The sequence below is a fragment of the Phyllostomus hastatus genome, unplaced genomic scaffold, assembly GCF_019186645.2.
Source record: "Phyllostomus hastatus isolate PE091 unplaced genomic scaffold, TTU_PhHast_1.1 phas_contig_210, whole genome shotgun sequence".
NCBI lineage: Eukaryota > Metazoa > Chordata > Mammalia > Chiroptera > Phyllostomidae > Phyllostomus > Phyllostomus hastatus.
Window position 1 is genome coordinate 27,723,235 of NW_025333737.1, and position 18,543 is coordinate 27,741,777.

General features: G+C 59.5%; 3 protein-coding genes across 6 annotated transcripts; 2 read left to right on the forward strand and 1 right to left on the reverse strand.

The window, feature by feature from the left end:
* Positions 1-220: 220 nt before the first annotated feature.
* Positions 221-5,990, forward strand: SP6 (Sp6 transcription factor). Of its 3 annotated transcripts, none has more exons than XM_045836869.1 (2): positions 221-537; positions 2,540-5,990. In XM_045836869.1, the coding sequence occupies exon 2, from the start codon at positions 2,598-2,600 to the stop codon at positions 3,729-3,731; it is 1,134 nt and encodes a 377-aa protein (XP_045692825.1). In that variant the 5' UTR covers positions 221-537; positions 2,540-2,597; the 3' UTR covers positions 3,732-5,990. The 3 variants fall into 3 exon arrangements, with proteins under 3 accessions (XP_045692825.1, XP_045692822.1, XP_045692826.1); XM_045836866.1 differs by having other exon boundaries at positions 221-439; XM_045836870.1 differs by lacking the exon at positions 221-537 and adding an exon at positions 582-702.
* A 3,543-nt stretch (positions 5,991-9,533) lies between these two features.
* On the forward strand, positions 9,534-13,798 carry SCRN2 (secernin 2). 2 transcript variants are annotated; one of them, XM_045837532.1, is made up of 8 exons: positions 9,534-9,654; positions 9,994-10,167; positions 10,827-11,008; positions 11,840-12,039; positions 12,499-12,714; positions 12,812-12,980; positions 13,082-13,262; positions 13,503-13,798. In XM_045837532.1, the coding sequence occupies exons 1-8, from the start codon at positions 9,604-9,606 to the stop codon at positions 13,659-13,661; spliced, it is 1,332 nt and encodes a 443-aa protein (XP_045693488.1). In that variant the 5' UTR covers positions 9,534-9,603; the 3' UTR covers positions 13,662-13,798. The 2 variants fall into 2 exon arrangements, with proteins under 2 accessions (XP_045693488.1, XP_045693489.1); XM_045837533.1 differs by having other exon boundaries at positions 12,815-12,980.
* A 59-nt stretch (positions 13,799-13,857) lies between these two features.
* On the reverse strand, positions 13,858-18,453 carry LRRC46 (leucine rich repeat containing 46). Its single transcript, XM_045837534.1, has 8 exons — positions 18,161-18,453; positions 17,971-18,076; positions 16,578-16,686; positions 15,749-15,795; positions 15,380-15,489; positions 15,125-15,194; positions 14,667-14,806; positions 13,858-14,338 (listed from the first exon to the last, which is right to left on the reverse strand). The coding sequence occupies exons 1-8, from the start codon at positions 18,168-18,170 to the stop codon at positions 13,968-13,970; spliced, it is 963 nt and encodes a 320-aa protein (XP_045693490.1). The 5' UTR covers positions 18,171-18,453; the 3' UTR covers positions 13,858-13,967.
* Between the last annotated feature and the right edge of the window lie 90 nt (positions 18,454-18,543).

Here is an 18,543-nt window from a genome sequence, read left to right on the forward strand (position 1 = left end):
GCCGCGGAGGGCCTAGGGAGGAGCGCGGGAGGGGGCGGGCGGCGACCTAGTTAGCGATCCCGCCCCCACTCCCCTCCCGCCCCCTCGCCGCGGGCCGGGCGGGCAGGGCCTCCTGTCGAGTCGAACCCTCAAGGGTTAAAGGCGGCCGCAGGTGCGGTGGGCGGGGCCCCGATTTCGGGGAAAAAGGAGCGCAGGGCTGGGATGAAGGCAGAGTGCGCGGGTGAGTCACGGGCGGAGCTGGCCTCGCTCGCAAGCTCTCTCGCTCGCTCGCTGGCTCCCGCCCGCCCTCCGCCCCTCCTCCGCAGGGTCGGGTCGCGGCCCCAGCTGGCCCTCGGCCCCTGCCCCTCGCCGCTGCAGAGCCCTCCAGCGCCAGGGCCCCGGAGCGCCCGCCGGATAGCGCGCCTGCCAGCCGCGCCCGGAATCCGAGTGCAGCCTCGAGGTAGGAGCCCAGGTCGGGGCAGCGAGGGGCCGGCGCTCCTGGGATCCTCGGAAAGACGTGCCCGGAACGCGCCCCAGCCTCCTGTGGCGCTGGGGAAGGTGAATCCGAGGGCTTAGAGCCCTGGCGAAGTGAAAAACTGGGTGGACAAGAGAGACCGGAGGGAGAGAGGAGGCTGGAAACTGGGGAAACGAGAGCGACTGGGAAAACCGGAGGACTTGAACCTTGAGGACTGGGAGCGTGGAAGTCCGACCACCTGAGCGCTGGTGACTGGGAGAGGCAGCTGGCGGAAAAGGGGAGGAGGGTGTCTCTCGCCACCTAACCGCGTTGGGGAACGCAAAGCCGGGAGGCTCTCAGAGCCGGGAGTGCGCGTCCTGCCGCCTTCCTCCCCGAAACCTTGCTGGCAGGCCCTGCAACCTCCGACTGGGCTCCCTGCCCTGTGTCGGGAGGGGCCACTCCGCGGAGCCTGGAGCCTCCACGCCCCGTAGCCCCTGGGGCCATTTCCAGGCGCCAAGAGCTATTAGGGTCCCAGGCCTCACTGCTCCCGCCCAGCCCCCTCTGGGCGGCCCTGCCTGGGCCTGAGGCTCCGGTCCTGCTGCTTCGCCCTGTTCCTTTCTTGTGGTGAGGCCGCAGGAGCCTGAGTGGGCGCCCCAGGAGCCCCTCTCTCCCTCTGGCAGACGACCGGGGCCACCTTCCCGGTCCCAGAGGCAGGAGGCAGTGGGGTGGGTGGCGCCCTGCTGTGGGAAGTCCCAGCCGGACAGCGCGGCACCTCCTCTGCGAGGGTCCGAGGGGGCCCAGGGACACAAGCCCCACACCTGGGGCACCAGGGCCCCCAGGCCTTAGGGAGAGGTGGTGAGAAGAGGGGGACCTTCAAGCCCAGATCAAGAATGGGGTGGAGGTCTTCAGGTTTCGGAATAGTTTAGGGAAAGAGTGGAGAGACCTGGGTCGCAGAGGAACACACAGCACATAGTTTTGACGGAATGAATGCATGAATGTCTTTGTTCAAGTCGCTTCTCCAAATACTGCCTCAGTTTCCTCTCTTATTTTTATTTTTTTCCAAAAATAAGAGAGTGAACCTGAGCGGTGGTTCTCGACATTTGGCTGCAGGTTAGAATGATCTGTGCGACTCCTAAAAATGACCCATGCCTAGAATGCACCCCTTTATAAAATCTCTTTGGGCAAGCCTTCCTCTCAATGTCTGTGAGTCTGGCTTTTCCTGTCGCCCCTGCTTCCCCCTCTCTGACCCTGCATCCCTTAAGGGATGGCAATTTTGCCTTCCCGAGCTTGCTGGTCGGCTCTGCTCTTCCTGACCCCCTTCTCTGGGGATGCCTGCCCTTCCCAGCTTCACATCTGGGTCTCCCCTCCATTGAAGGGCGCAGGTAGCGGAAAGAAAGCTGGCCACTGGCGTGGGTCAGGGCTGGGAAAGGCGCTGAACTTTCTCTGGTGGCCAGAAGGCTCCCAGAAACTGGCCCTGCAGCCCCAGGAAGGTGAAGCCACTGCCTGAAGGAAAGGTTTGGGGTCCAGGCAGGGAGCTGGGAGGAGTGAGGCTGAGGAGTGAAATGCTCCAAAATCTCAGAATCGGCTTTGGGCTTTGGGAAGTCAGATTCCTTCGCACTTTGAGTTTCAGAAACAGACCAACTCCTTCTCCCCATCTGTGTCCTGAGTTACACTGGGGCAGCCAAGATGGGTTTAGGTCCTCCACTTGGGCTGGCAGCAGGTCTGCAGGGGGGAAATGTCACTCACTGTCCTGGAGCAGGCCTGGGCAGCTGGGGCGGGGCGGTTTGAGCACTGTACCGTAGGAGTATCCCGCCTACCAGCCTGGGACCAGCCCGGCTCCCAGGATAAGCTGGGTCCCCTAGGAGAGGTAACCTGGGGGGAAGGTAGACTTCCATCATCCTCTGCCCTTGGCCAAGAACTTCACGTCCTCAACCCTTCCTAGGGGCTCTCAGATTCTCTTAACTGATCTTTAGTCCCCAACCAGAGAGGTGCATCTATCTTTCAGCTGGGGGCCTGGAGAGCAGTACTTTGCAGGGAGGGATCTAGGTTGGGATCGAAAGCGAGCTGGTGATTTTGCTCACTTCACCTCTTTTTTGCCTCCTTTAGGTCCCACCTGAGGCGTCCCTGACCGTCCCTGTCCCCCACCCCAGCCCCCATCCCGGCAATGCTAACCGCTGTCTGCGGCTCTCTGGGCAGCCAGCACTCGGACGCGCCTCACGCCTCCCCTCCGCGCCTGGACCTGCAGCCTCTCCAAACATACCAGGGGCACACGAGCCCGGAGGCCGGGGACTACCCCTCCCCGCTGCAGCCTGGAGAGCTGCAGAGCCTCCAGCTGGGCCCCGAGGTGGACTTCTCGCAGGGCTATGAGCTACCAGGGGCCTCCTCTCGAGTAACCTGCGAGGACCTGGAAAGCGACAATCCCTTGGCCCCGGGACCCTTTTCCAAGCTCCTGCAGCCGGACATGTCACACCATTACGAATCGTGGTTCCGGCCGACTCACCCAGGCACTGAGGATGGCTCGTGGTGGGACCTTCATCCGGGCACCAGCTGGATGGACCTCCCCCACACTCAGGGCGCGCTGACCTCACCTGGCCACCCGGGGGCGCTTCAGGCTGGCTTGGGGGGCTACGTTGGAGACCACCAGCTTTGTGCCCCGCCATCCCACCCACACCCGCACCACCTCCTCCCAGCCGCCGGAGGGCAGCACCTCCTGGGGCCTCCCGACGGGGCAAAGGCCTTGGAAGCTGCCGCCCCGGAGACCCAGGGGCTGGATTCCAGTCTGGATGGGGCGGCCCGGCCCAAAGGCTCCCGGCGGTCAGTGCCCCGAAGCTCAGGTCAGACCGTGTGCCGCTGCCCCAATTGCCTGGAGGCGGAGCGACTGGGGGCTCCGTGCGGGCCCGATGGGGGCAAGAAGAAGCATTTGCACAATTGCCACATCCCGGGCTGCGGGAAAGCCTACGCCAAGACGTCGCACCTAAAAGCGCACCTGCGTTGGCATAGCGGCGACCGTCCCTTCGTGTGCAACTGGCTTTTCTGCGGCAAGCGCTTCACGCGCTCCGACGAGCTGCAGCGCCACCTCCAGACCCACACCGGCACCAAGAAGTTCCCCTGTGCCGTCTGCAGCCGGGTCTTCATGCGCAGTGACCACCTGGCCAAACACATGAAAACCCACGAGGGCACCAAAGAGGAGGCTGCGGGGGCCGCCACCGGCGAGGGCAAGACCGGAGGAGCGGTGGAACCCTCCGGGGGCAAAGGCAAGCGGGAGGCCGAGGGCAGCGGCGCAGCTCCCTCCAACTGAGCCCTCTAACCCCGCTGGTTACCCTGGGGACATCAGAAGAGACCCCCCTGGCCTGATGTCCTTGGGGGGCGGCTCGAGTAAGAGGAGAAAGTTGTTATTTATTGAAAGGGAGGGAAAGTGGTGTGGGGTCAGGGAGAGGGGGCTTAGGGGTGTTTTAGTCTCAGGCTGGACAGGACGCTTTTGACTGTTTGGCTGGGCCGGGGGAGCTGCGCACGCCCCTCTGTCCGCGGTCTCCTCACTAGTTCACCCAGGTCCCCGAGCTGGGGGGACGGGATGAGGTATCCCTACCGCGGCTGGAGGGCGGAGGGGACCCGCTGGAGAAGACGTGCATCCCGGGAGCAGAGAGGAGTGGGGCGGCCCCGGGCGCTGGGGGTAGCTGTCTGGACGCGTTCTTAGCGCCTGGGAACCGGGACATAAAAGCGCCTCCGGAACCGCCCAGCGGCCCCGGTCTCTTTCATCCCCTTCACAGTGCTTCTTCCCCTAGGGTTTCCGGAGGGAGAGCCGAGACAGGGTAGTGGAGGCTGGGGGTCCCCTTTGGGGAGGGGTCTGCAGCAGGCCGGGAGGGTTGTTGCTGTAGAAATAACTCCTTTGATGCTCCTTCTTATTAATTAACCCCTCCAGACCCAGTCTGATGGAGCCATGAAGGACGAGGGGAAGGGGGCCAGAATCGAGAGCGGGTGTTGGCGGGTGGGTAAAGAAGTCCCCTTCTAAAATGAGAGGAAGCAGTTTGGTGGGGGAATGGAAGGAACGGGCCCCTTCCCTCTCAAACTCGGATTCAGTCCTTAACTCTTGGTCTTTATAAAAAATAAAGTTCAGAAGTCCACGTTCCCCATCAGTTACCCCCACCCCCATGCCAGGTGAGCTTTCAAGGCGGCCGGAAGACCCCACTTCAGAATCCATGTAGTTCCTCACCCTGGGCGCCCCGTCATTTATTTGTTCCCTGTGGGGATGGAAGGAATGGGTTACCTCAGCTATTTGGAAGTCGGTGGGGGCACCCCAGTAGAGGAGTGTCCCGGGGTCCCCCTCCGTGGACTCTGTGTCTGCCTGGCCAGCTCCTGCTCGCCCTCCCCTGCCCCTGCAGAGTGGGCGTTAAGAGGTGCCCCCCTTCCATATGAAGGAGTGGTTCTCCCACTGGGTAGGGGTCTCCTGCCTTCTGAGGGGATGTCCAGGGAGCTGTCCCTAGTCCCCTCCAGACGCTGGAACCACATCCGGATAGTGACCGTGGACCCGGGAAGTGGGCCGGGGCGAGGGCAGCTGAGGCGAGCCTGGCGCAGGGGAGGGTGCGGAGCTAGTGGGCTTTCCCGGGCTTGCAGTAGAGGCCAGATGCTCCCCCCCACCCCCCCCACCTCCCCTTTCCCTGGCCCTCTGTCCATGCAGAGCCTTATTTGAGGATTAGTTGTATATTGATTTTTAAGTTATATGCAAAGGGTATTTTATTTAATATTAGGACATGTTGTGTGTGTGTGTGTGTGTGTGTGTTTCTCTACTGAGCCTGGGGTCTCCAGTCAGGGAGACCCTCTCTTGTTCGCCCCGTCCACGGTCCTGGGGTCTAGGCCCACAGTGCCTCTCCCTCCCTGGGGGATGCTGGAACCCAGTCCGAGGACTGGGGGCTCGACGGGGTGTGAGGCTGGGGTCTGGGTGGGAGTATGTGTTTGTGTAGAAGGGAGTCCTTAAAAGGGATAAGGGGACCCTCCCTGAGAGACTCGTGGGCCTGGGGTAGTTTGAGAAGTGATGTTCTTTCTTTAGGCCGCTCTTATCCCGACCTCCTGCTAACCCCACCAGAGGCTCCTTTTCTGGCTGAGAGGTCTGGGGGCAGGAGAGGGCTGGCCGTGCCTGCAGGTTGCCTGACCAGGTGGAGAGAGGGGGAGAGAGGGAGGGCACCGTGGGTGTGAGATGCCTTTCTCCTCCACCCATCGAAACCAGCCGCCCCCTCCCTGTGCTGCCAGGACAGCTCTTCCCAGTGACCATTCTAGTGGGAACTCCCGAACGGGTGTTGGTGGGGGGGGGGCATGGATGTTCCCCCCAGGGAGGCCCCCAGCTCTAAGGTGTTGGGTGAGGGCTTCGGTTAGGTTTTCTTTCTGCTCCCCCCTTTTATAGATCTAGGTTGCTTGGCTGCCTGTCCCCTTCTAGGCAGCCCCCTAGAGGAGAAATGTAGGATTTTTTTTTTCTTTAACTGCTGTGAACCCACTTTGTTGGGGCGGGGGGAAGAGGAGAAAGAAACAGCCTGTGTTTTTTATGCCATAATAAAGTCATCAGCCACATCATTGCTTCATTTGTCTTCCAGCTCGGGTTTCCTTCTTGGTTTCCCTTTTGACTCGGTGTCCCTGGGCAGTGAAGACCGGGCCCCAGGCCACTGCAGGGTGGGGTGGGCACTTCCCTTTGATCTGCAGCCCTGAGCAGCCTCTCCCTTTGTTTGGGGCAGAGCTGAGCTCTGATGGAAGGGTCTGATCCTGTCCTGGAGGTGGCTGGTGCAGGAGGAGGGAGGAGCGCCCTCTGGGTCGATAACTCTGCCCACCATCCCTCCCTGCTCTTAACCTGTGCAGATGAGGAAGTTCCAGATGTTTCCTTCCTCCTCCACAGACAAGCCCCCTCTCCCCCCTCCCCTGCCAAGAACACTGGTTCCCCTGCCTTCCCAGAGAGGGTCAGCATCTTGGCACCCTCACCCCACCCCCATGGGGGGCGTGTGTGTGTCAATCGGTTCCTCAGGCTGCGAGTGAGGCGGGGGTGACTGACAGCGATTTCTTCACCCAGGATGATCTCTATCAGGAACAAGGCGATGAAAGGCAGCCAAGATATCTGATGGGCTCCCGCCCAGCTGGAAAGTATGAGGGAAAGGCTCCTACTGCAACTCCCAGCTAGAGACCCGCCACAGTTACACAACAGCACTGCGCACCAGTGCGCCCTCGCTGGACCCACGGGGCGCGCTCGGGTATGCAGAAATGTCCATCCGCGCACACTTTCCCAGGCTGCCCAATGCCTGGTATGCAGTTGGTGCCTAATTCATATCAAATGAACGAAGAACCTCAGCTCCAGAGCCCCAAAGCCAGGAAGGTGGATGGAGGATCAATTTTGGGCTCCAAGGGGGCAGGGTAAATTATCGTGTTCTGGCACCTTCCCACCCCACATGTTTTTAACAAAATTATTCTCTCTCCATTAGTGGGGTTCCTGCGTCCCCTACTCTAACCCTAACCCAGTTTCTCAACCAGATCTGGTGCTCCAGGTTGGCCCATCCATCACATGTTTGGGAGAGGGTGGGCCCACCAAGTCCACCTTGGGATGGGGCATCAGAAAGATGTAGGGGTCAGAGAGGAAAGCAGGCTGGTCTGGAGGGTCAAGTATTTTTTCCCCCTGCTCCTGCATTTAGAAGCCTGGGAGGAGAGGGGACAGGCACGTTTTCCCATGACCTCCCGCCCACTCCACTCCTCGGGGCGCCTCCTTTGTCTTCCTGGTTCTGGGGAACTTAGACAGACCCCAGGAGCCCCGTGAGTCCTCTGCTCCTTTTCCCCCATCGCTGCCCCCAGGGACAGGAGGGCAGCAGTGGGGCTGGCTGGGCCTGTCTGGGCAGGGCTGGGGCTGCCCCTCCTCCCCTCCCAGCTCCTCCCGCTGACCTGCATTCTTAGCGGGGGCCTTTGGTGGGGCTCTGACGCTCACTCGGCTGTTTGCCTTGACAGCAATGCTGCCTGGCTGGCCTGGCCCCCCCTGATGCAGCCCAAGGCCACCTCTGACCCCTCAGATCTGGAGCCTTTGGCAGGACGATCTCACAGGGGCTGGGAGAGAGGGAGGGAACTCAGAATATGTAGATTGACCTTCTGGGCGACCCCTCTGAGCCGCCATCTCCTCGCCTGGGAGGAGAACTCTAAGGTGGGTGAGTGAAATCAGGAATGGGCAAGTGGCAGAGGAGCAGGCAGCCCGCGGCTTTGCGGCAGGCGACTCACGCCCGTCTTCCAGCCTGTGCCTGCCCCCCAGCGGGAGGCTGGGGAAGTGCAGGAGGTGAACCGACTCTCTTCCTGGCCGCTTCGGTGCCCCTGTTCGCGCACAGCCTTGAAGTTTGCTCCCGGAATGCTATGCCCTGGCAACCTCGCAATACCCGCCCCCACCCCCACCCCACCCCGCCCACATCGCACGCGAAGCAGCCCTCACCTCCACATTAGTCCCAGGGAGCCCGAATGCTCAGCATCCTAGCAGCATAGGTTTGAAAAGAATCTTGGGAACCAAACAGTCCTGTCTTCCCACCAGGTGGATGGGATATTGGAATCAACCATGGAACTTTCAAGATACCCGGATCGATTCCCTCCCCAGCACCCCACCCAGTTATGCCCCTTGGGGCTATGTGAGAGCAGCACTTCTCAAACCTCACACCTGAGGTCTCGTTAACTCAGCTTCTGATTCAGGAGGCCTGAGGTGGGGCCCGAGAGTCTAGGATTTTCACAAGCTCGCAGATGAGGCCGATGCTGGCAGCCCGCCACCTCCCTGATAGCAGCGTCTTCAAGCATCCTGCCGTGCAGTGGGCGCTGTGTGATTGAAAACTAACCTTTCCTCGCCCCGCCCGTGGATGGGAACCGAGGATCTAGTGCAGTGTCTAGTAGCTAGTGCAGTGCCTTCCTTTTGCCACCTGGGAAACTGAGGCCTTGGCAGGGGAAGTGACCCGCCTGAAGACACCCCACGGCAGCAGATCCCAATGCCGGTCTGTAGGGTTCCAGGCACCGCTCCTCCTAACCTCCAGCCCAGCTTCTAGGTCATTCTCTTCCAGTGGCAGCCCCCTTTCTGAAAGTAAAGCCCATCTCCCTGGAGACAGCACCCTCTTGGACCTCAGCCTCGTCCACCTGGAGGCTTTTGGGAAATATCACAGAATTCAGACCCCCAGCAGCCCCGTTGGGCAGGTTTCCTCCAGCCATCACCCAGCACATCTCCCTCCCTCCAGCCTGCCTCCTGGGAAAGCCTCAGCCACCGCCTGAATTCCCATCCCAGGAGTGGCCACAAGCTCGGGTGCTGTGGCCAGGGCTCTGAGCAGCAGCCCTGATTGGCTGGCTGGAGGGCGTAGGAGAAATAGATCATCTGCAGTGTACTCTCAGTTCCCGGAGGGCTGCACAGAGCCCAGTGGTGCGAGGTGCCCTGGCTTACACATTAGCTACGGAGACGGTTTCAGAGGAAGAGGACCCTGGGAAGGAGAATATTTGAGACCAGAGTCCACCTCTGCCCCAGGGTGTGCCCCCGTTTGGCCAAGACTTCTCCCGAACTGTTCCAGCTTCACTGTGTGTTGAAGGCACCATGTCTTTGGAGTAGAAATTCCCAAGTTTTCTTTCAAAGCTATCTTCCTATGAGTTTGTGCTCTGTGGGGCAGAATCGGCCTTTTCCGGGTCGGATGGGTTTTATGTATACGTTCCCTTCTTAAAAAGTATTAATTTAAGTGTTCCCTGCACCCCTTGGCCTGACCGCTAACCCTCTCACGGATCTTATTGGGGAGGTCGGTGGGGCACCAGCGTGGGATTGTGCCTTTGGAATCCAAACCAGGCCACAAGTAGTTTTCCTAGTCTCCAGGTGCCCCAGCATCCCGAGCTCTCTAGTAAATCAGCCCCATTTTCTTTCTTCCCTTTTCACGTGGATCCTTTCCACCCCTAGCTCCTGCGCCCCACAGTGACCCTACCCGAGTTGAGCGCTGATTCGCAGCTTTTACGGGCCTGAAAGGTGCGTGGGGGTAAGGGAAGGCAGCCAGGCACGACTAGGACGCTCTCTCCCCTCCGAGAAGTGGTGCTGGCGCGCACTCTGGTGGAAGAGAGTGGAACTGCAGGCGTTCGGTTCTAGCTCCGCCCAAGGGACTAGGCCTTCCAGGTCACCTGGGAACCTCCTTCCAACAGGACAGGCCTGACCCTAAATGGAGGAACTGGCGTCCGGAACTAAGCTGGGGATCTTGCAGAAAGACGGGGTGAGGAGCATACATTATTGGGAAGCCTGGAGGGGTGGACAGAAGAGGAGCGAGGTAAAAGGGCCATTGGGCCACACCTCTCAGTGGGGCAGGGCCTTGGAGCAAGGTCTGCGCGGGCCTGCTGAAGCCTAAGCCCGGAGTTTGCAGAGAGAGTGCACTCTCCGTCGTCACTTCACGTATCCTGTGTGCGTGGGGTGCTGAGCGTCCAGAGCTCGACTACAGTGCCTTCCCTGAGTGTCTGTTTCCACGTGCTGGGAGGGGGGCTCCCCAGGGCTGTTTCCTGGCCAGGATGGTGGAGAGAGCGCATGAGGAACCCACTCACCCCCGCCCCTCCCCCAGATGACAACGCAGAGCCCTGACACCCCATGTTCCTGTGACTGCTTTGTGTCGGTGCCCCCGGCCTCGGCCATGCCCGCTGTGATCTTTGCCAAGAATTCAGACCGACCCCGGGACGAGGTGCAGGAGGTGGTGTTTGTACCAGCAGGCACTCATGCCCCCGGCAGCCGCCTGCAGGTGGGTTAGGCTTTAGGGGTCGGACGCTGGGAGGTGGCAGATGTAGGCATTCTTCTAAGACAGCGATTTTCAACCGGTGTACGTGGCACCCTGGCGAGCCGCAAGAATCTTTAAAACATGCAGTGCCTGACTATTTAGTGAGGGGCACTGACCTCTTCCCTTAGATTTCAAAAAAAAAAAAGGCAGATGGGAGTAAAAGAATATTGTACTGCAACAATTTAAATAAAATAAAAAAAATTTAAAAAATGGCAACAGCCAACACACTAGTCATCTGGTGTGAATGAATCGAAAGTATACCTATTTTTTTTTTTGTCTGATTGGCAAAACATATTATTTTTGGTGTACCACGGAATTTTAGTAATTAGTTTATGTGTGTGCCATGAGAAGAAAACGTTGAAAATCACTGGTCTAAGACCTTTCTCCTCTCTGCTCCCCACACCTGGGAAACCTCCGGGTTTGGAAAGAGCGTGAGCTTCAAGTCTACCACCTGGACTCGGCCTATTACTTAAACCTCTGCCATCCTCAGTCTCCTCATCTGTGAAATGGGAACGATAAGACCTTCCTCCAAGGGCTGCGTGGACGACTGGCTCAGTCCCAGCCCCTTGCAGGTACCTCCTCCTTTCTGAGCCGACTCTCCCTTTCTCCTCCTCTACCTGTAGTGCACCTACATTGAGGTGGAGCAGGTGTCGGAGACCCATGCTGTGATCCTAAGCCGCCCTTCTTGGCTGTGGGGGGCTGAGATGGGCGCCAACGAGCATGGTGTCTGTATCGGCAACGAGGCCGTCTGGACCAAGGAGCCAGTCGGGCAGGGGGAAGCCCTGCTGGGCATGGATCTACTCAGGTGCGGCTCCAGCCCTCACCCCCTCCCCTCCCCTCAACGCACTAGAAGTCTGGGGACTGAACACTGGCCCAAGCCTGCACTCCTCCCCCACGCCGGGTCCGCCTGGGCCTCCTCCTTCACACCCCCCTCGCCTTGGGGTCATCACCCGGAGGCTGCCTCTGACCCTCCTCTCTCCTGGCCTCATCTCCGCAGTCTGGTGAGAAGCTCTCAAATATGGCCACCTCTGGGCTGCCCCGGCCCAGAAATAGGGCAGTGGTTTTAAATTTTTCTTAAAAAAAAAAAAAAAGATTGTATTTATTTTCAAAGAGAGGGGAAGGGAGAGAGAAAGAGAGGGAGAGAAACATCGATGTGAGAGAGAAACATCAATCGGTTGCCTCTTGCATACCCGCCCCCGGGGCCCTGGCCCGCAACCCAGGCATGTGCCCCAACTGGGAATCGAACCAATGACCTTTCAGTTTGCAGGCTGGTGTTCAATCCACTGAGCCACACCAGCTAGGGCTTACATTTCTTTTCAATAGAGGTAAAATATTTTTCAAATGGAATCTCATGTGGAGTCCCAATTCACAAAACCAATAAGAGGGGAACAGCTCCGCCCGAGGAGAGGCTGTGGGCTCAGGGCACTCCTCCCTCTGAGACTGTTTCAGGCCTTTCCAGGGAGCCCTCAGGGACAGCTTGAAAACCACGGGTGTGCTTGTGCAGTGTTCCCAGATTTTTCTACGGGACTCGGGCCTGACACCCAACCTCCCTGGGTCTCCGCTGTCCCCTGGAGCTTCTGCCACCAGCCACTGACACCCCACCGCCCTTCTGCCCCCGGGCCTCTTTTTGTGCCAGGCTGGCTTTAGAACGGAGCCGCTCAGCCCAGGAGGCCTTGCGTGTGATCACAGGCTTGCTGGAGCGCCACGGGCAGGGCGGCAGCTGCCGGGAGGACCCCACACCGTTCTGCTACCACAATACCTTCCTGCTGGCTGACCGGACCGAGGCGTGGGTGCTGGAGACGGCGGGGAGGCTGTGGGCTGCGCAGAGGATCCAGGGTGAGGCGCCCGGCACTGGGGCCTGCCTCCCGGATGTGTCCGCTTTTGCCAGCCGTGGAGAAGGATGGGGAACGTGGTGGTGGCAGGGAAGGGCCAGTCCAGGCACAAACCTCTCGGGTGGTGGGGCCCTCCAGAGAAATGGCAAATGAACCCACTGGGGAACTTATCCTCCCCGCTTCACTTGGTTAAGTCCTCTTGTGCTTCAGCCTGCTGCTTCCTCCGAGGAGCCTTCCTGGACTCCCTGATGGTCAGGTGTCCCCCTTATTTGCCAGCAGGCGCCCCTTCATCACACTCACCACAGATGGCAAGCTCACACTTACTTCTGTGATAGTTCTGTCCGTCTCCCTCTTCACGAGAGTAGGTCTCTCCTCTTCACCATTGTGCTCTCAGCACCTAGCCAAGCACCTGGCATGCAACAGGTGCTTAATGGCGGATGAGCAGCCCCCCTGTCCTCCACAGAGGGAGCCCGCAACATCTCCAACCAGCTGAGCATTGACACAGACATCTCAGCCGAACACCCAGAGCTCCGGTCCCACGCCCGGGCCCAGGGCTGGTGGGATGGCCAGGGCACCTTCGACTTTGCCCAGGTTTTCTCCCTGACCCAGCAGCCGGTGCGCATGGAAGCTGCCAAGGCTCGCTTCCGGGCCGGGCAGGAGCTGCTGCAGCAACAGCAAGGTCAGAGAGCGAGGGGGCAGGTGGCAGCATGGGCCAGCAGGGCCACAGGGCCGCCAGCCTTTCTGCCCTGGGGGCGCCCTCACCCTATTCTACTCAGCAGGGAGCATCACAGCAGAGGTGATGATGGACATTCTCAGGAACAAGGAGAGTGGCATCTGTATGGACTCTGGAGGCTTCCGCACCACGGCCAGCATGGTGTCCATCCTGCCCCGGGACCCCACTCAGCCCTGCGTCCACTTCCTCACTGCCACCCCAGACCCGTCCAGGTGCGAGGAGAGGCTGGGGGAGGGGCAGAGTGTGCCGGCCGGGGGTGGGGGGGGAGTGAGAGATGCGATGGCCCTCCACCCTTCCATCTGTGTCCTCTTAGGTCCGTGTTCAAGCCTTTCATCTTCGGGGCAGGGGCGGCCCAGGCCCCCCAGGTGTTGTCCCCCACTTTCGGAGCACAGGACCCCGTTCGGACTGTGCCCCGATTCCAGACTCAGGTGGATCGCCGGCACACTCTCTACCGTGGACACCAGAAGGCCCTGGGGCTGATGGAGAGGGAGCAGGTAACCCCAGGCCACAGGAGCTACCCCCGAGGAATGCCTCGTCTCGCCCACACTCACCTGGGTTCTGGGAACATGAGGGACCCTGCAAGCGGAGAGAGTCCCGGGCTGGGGAGAGGGGTCTCGCCCTTCAGAGCCAGCTGCCCAGGAGAAGGTCTGTCCCTTCTCCTGCAGTGCAGACATGTTCCCCTTACTCGGGAGGGAAGCCTGCCCTGGGGACTCATCTCTGCCTTTCCCCGGCAGGATTGGGGCCAGCAGCTGCGGCAGAGGCAGCGGGATCTGGAACGGGAAGGCCTGGAGGCTGCCAGCCGGCTGCTGGCGGGGGAGGGGGCCCCGCCCTCCCAGGAGCTGGGTGGCCTCTTCCAGGCGTTCGTGGAGAGGGAGAGCCAGGCGTACGCCTGAGGCTGGGAGGAGCCCAGCGTGAGGTTCAGGGGCTGGGCTGGGCACCGGACCCCTGGGGTAATGGATCCGATCCCTTTACACCCCTTGTTCCGAGTGGCCGGGTTGGCCTCGGTTTAATAAACGTGTCTTGTTTCTTATGTGTTTTTCTCATTGCTTCCCTTGAGGTGCCCCCAGTGACGGGAAAGACACTTTCAGGGCCTGGAGACACTTTATTGGGAGGGCTCTGAGGAGGGGGGAGGCCCCCTCCGCTCTTATTCTTGCCCTGCCCTCGTTCCTGCGGCTTCCCTGACAGGGGCGGCCTGCACTTCACTTCTTGATCGCTCTGGCCGTAGTTTTCGTGGTGCTGGGGGCCGCAGCCACTGCGGCCTTGGGAGCTGCAGCCTCCCTGACCCCCCTCCTTGCCTGGACGGTGCTTTGGCGGCCCCTGGAAACCAGAGGGCATGGTTTCTTGGTGGCAGAGGAAGCTTGTGGCAAGGAAGTGGACTCATGGGGTGTCTCCTCGCCCTGCCTGGGAGTGGCAGAAGGGCTGCTGTCCCCAGCCATGGACCTCCCGGGCAGGGCGGGGAGCTCGGTGAGGACGGGCTGTGTCTCCATCCTCAGACGGTGCTCCGCCAGGGCCTCCTGCTGTCTGCGCTCCTTGTGCCTGCTCAGATCCTGCTCCAGCTCCTTGAGGAAGCCTGTGGGGCCGCGGTGGGTGCTGGGTGGAGCCTGGGCTCAGCAGGGGGCGGGGGGGGGCAGGCCCGGGGCTGAGGGTGAAGGTCTCTGGCTGACCCGAGCGGACTGCCGCCGGTAACAGGGAGGAGCCTGAGGCTGGGTGGGGAGGGCGGGTCACCTGTGTGCCTTGGCTGACACCTGGCCCTGGCTGTATTACTCTCCTCTGGCCCAGATGCTGACCTGGGCTTGGGGCCACTTCCCAGACATCACTGCCGCCTCAGCTTCCCCTGGGATCCCACAGGGCAGGGGGCGCGCTCCGGGGAGGCTGCAAGCCTTGCGGCGCAGGCTCACCTTTCTCTGAGCGGAATGGGCCGTACAGCTCCGGGAACTCCTCCTCCTCGGCTCCGTCCTCCTCACCCGAGTCCCAGCGCTCCAGCACCGGCTGCCTGTCCAGGTCCAGGAGCAGCGGCAGGGCCCCTGTCACCCGCCCCCTGCAGGGCAGGAAGCAGAGGCTACGCTGGAGGGCGCCCCTGGGTGCGGAGCCTGGGAGGTTGCACACACGGCAACAGTGCCCACGCCGCCCCGTGGGATGGTGGCTCACGAGCGGGAGACCCCGCAGGGCTAAAGGCTGGCTCCAGGGGTGGAGTTATGGGAAGTGAAAGGGAAGAGGGGGCCCGACTTGAGCTGGGGGTGGGGGGAGGTACCATGGGCCGGGACTCCGGGTCTGCAGGCTGAGAGGGCACCCACGTGGAGTTAGGAGGAGGGGCTCAGACATCACCTCTTTCTTCCCACCTTTGTTTCATCCTCACCTATAGCCTTCCTGTTTGGTGCAGCTGTTTCCAGTCAGGTTAAGGATGAGAAGGCTCTGGGGGAATTCATCTGCTCGAACCAAAGTAGGGGAATGAGCTTCTCACACCCACCTTCCAGCCCGAAGCCACTGCCTCTCTGCACCCCCGGCCCCCCTGGAGGGTGTCCTGTCAGTGGGGACACAGGGAGGTGGGGGCAGGGAGGAGGGAGAGCCCGCCTGGGACTTGTTCTATGAGCCAGGGTGAGAGCGTTCCTACCCAGCTTCAGTTTTTCTATCAGATTCTCGGAAAGGTCCAGAAACTGCAGGTGTGGGAGGTCACGGAGGTTTTCCACCTGCCTGATCTGGTTTCCTGCCAGAGACAGGAAGCTGTAGGGGAAGGGAGGGTACAGAGAAAGAGCCGAATCAGAACACCTGCGGGAAAGCAAGAGGGCATCAGGCACTCGGGCCCCTGGCTAAGCAGGTGGAAGTGGGGACACGTGGCCTTCTGGGGTGAAGATAGCAGCATGAGGCTTGCGGGATCCCCAGCTGACAAGAAGCTGGGCTTGGAGAGGTTTCAACGGGTTCTTTGGGGTGCTACCCCCTTTTCTCCCCTCCCCACCCCTGCCTGAGCCCTGGAACCACATACCGCAAGGAGGGGACACAGGCCAGGTTCTCAATTCGCTGGATCTTATTCTGCAGGAAGAAACCAAGGTGGCAAACCAACCCGAGGGCAGCTGGGTGGGGGGCCCTTTAAAGGGACAAAGTCCCAAGACCAGGTCTACTCTTGCAACCGGAGGTCTGGCACTTGGGAATGATGACCCCGTCACTGACCTGTTTTCACAACCTTGGGATGATCTGCTTTCTGCAGACGGATGGTTAAGGGTTTAAACCTGGGGCTGGCTAAGCTGCTCACCCCACAACCTAAGAGTGACCTGGAATCAGTGAAGCAAGCCAAGGTACTACAGGAAAATGGGAAAGGCCTTGGTGGGGGCCTGCATACACGGAGGAAACAATGAACACATCTTACTTTGATTTGTCATGTTTCAGCGGGGCAGGGCTCAAGGAGCTTGAATATTCAATCTGGGGGAGTCTGGAGGTCGACCACCCACCCACCCACCACCACTGACAGCCTTCAGGTTCCTGAAGGACACAGGGATCTTCCAGTTCCCTCTTCCTCTTTTTTTAAAAACAGGAAAAGAGCTTGAGCTATATAACATGAGAGGTTTCAGGGAGACACCAAGAAGCACTAGACAAAGAGAAGCGTCTGACAAACAAACAAAACAGTGATTCAAGAACATGCTGAGGATCTGTTTCGGAGGATCGGTCTTCCAATTCGGGAGAATTCCCAGTTCACCTGGGAATGGCTTCGACGCAGGGAATGGAACGGGCCAGATGATCTGGTCGGCTCCTCTCCGATTGCACAGACCTGGCCACAGGGAGCAAGTGGGGAGGAACGGGAGGGGACAAGAAGTTACCGCTTGTAGATAGAGGCTGTGAAGATTCCGGAGGCCCTCTAGATTTGAGATAGTGGTGATCCCCTCCCGGTCCAGGCGGACAGTCTGTAGTTCAGCAATAGTGTGAAACCTGGGAGAATGGTCAGGAAGGTGGTGTCACAGAGCGCCTCTTCCGTGCTCTCAGCAGGGATGGCGGGAAGGAGGGAGGGAGGAAAGGGTTTAAGGAGGAGTGGACGGCCAATTGACTTTGATCAGGTATCAGGAACACCTTCTTGACTTATGAGGTGGTGTCCAGGTCCTGAAACCAGGCTGACGTGGAGACCTGGATCTCTGTCGGCAGCACTGGGAGGGATCAGAGGGAGAGAGGAGTCAGGGCCCTTGAACTGCAGCAGCAGCGTATAGTTCCCGGAGAGACTCAGAGGCAAAGGAAGACTTCCTTGAGTCAGCTTGGATGGTGGAGGCAGGAGCTGGGACAGCGATGAGGCAACCTCTGCAGATCGATCCTCCCTCACCACCCTTTTGAGTGGTCCATGGAGGGAAAATCACTTGTTCCATCCACTCATTTATTAATTCCACAACATATACTGAGTGCCCACTAGAGATACACGAGAGAGTCCTTGCCCACCACTATTAGGGATGGAGGCCAAACATCTGCGACAAATGGATGACAGCCAAGTGCAAGGGACTAAGATCACATGGACTGCGCACTGAGTCCAGAGTAGGGAAATCAGGAAATGCTTCCTGGAGGAAGTGACATATGAATAGGAGTTAGCCAGGAATGTGAGAGGGGTATGAGGAGAAAGTATCTGAAACAAAAGGAACAGTATGTACTTATTCAGCCTTTCTCAAACTTTAATGTGCCCACAAATCCCCTGCGGGTCTGGTTAAAATACAGATGCTGATTTGGTGAGCCCGAGATTCTTCATTTCTAACAAGCTCCCAGGGGGTGCTGCTGCTGCTGCCCCGCCCCCACCAGCACTAAGTACTCTAGTGAGGTACTAAGGTGTGAGGGCATGTGGTCGTAAGAGGAGTTGCACACTTGTGGAGAGGGGCAAGCAGGAAGGCTGAATGGGCAGCAGAGGTCATTTTGGAACGTTATGTCTGGGAGTGCCTAATCAGATCTGTCATTTAAAGGGGTCACTTTGAAACAGTGCAGGGGGCCTGGACTGGGGTCAGGGAGACTAATTACGAGTTTGTTGCGAGGCGATGACATCTTTGTCTAGGGCAGTTGAGTGGGCACGGTGGCAAAGAAATGGAATAATTTTTAAGGACGGAAAATCAATTGGGCATTAGCACTGATCGAATGTGTGGAGTAACCGGGTCAAAGATCAGTTCACAAATCAGTGTAGCTCAGGGGACTGGTCATCCCAGGTGTTTCGATCTTCCAGCACCCTCATCTCTGCCGCACACTCACATCCTTTCGGACAGATCCTCATCCTCAGGGAAGGTCAAGTTCCGTTTGATGATAAGGGCTTCAGTAATGCACACACCCCCTTCCTCTGGACTCTGGGCAAGATTAGCTGTGAAGAGATGGGCTCAATCATTACAGGCCTGATCGTACCGTTATCCAACTGTTCCACCTACCATCCCATCTCCCGGCTCACCTGCGTGCATGCTGTAAAGGCTCCTGGCCCGGAGCGGGATTGGAACGAAGAGCAGACCTGCTTGGACAGCTCCTGGGGATGGCGGGACCCAGAATGGTATGAAAAGAGAGAAGCTCAGGAACTTGGGGGACAAGGGAAAGGAGTTGATTCAGAGCAAATTATAGAAGTGGGGTAAAAGACCAAAGTAAATCGAAGTGGAAAGTCTGTAGTTTGAGGGTAGTGGACGAACTTCGCTGGCCGCAAACTGGGGGAAGGCGGTGCTTGCAGAAGCCGAGAGCGGTTCAAGCGGTTTAGCGTCGTTGCTAGGTGACCGACGCCCAACCCGGCGAAAAGGAGCGCGGGCTCACGGCGCATGCGGATTACCGTTCCAGTAGAGGGGGGCG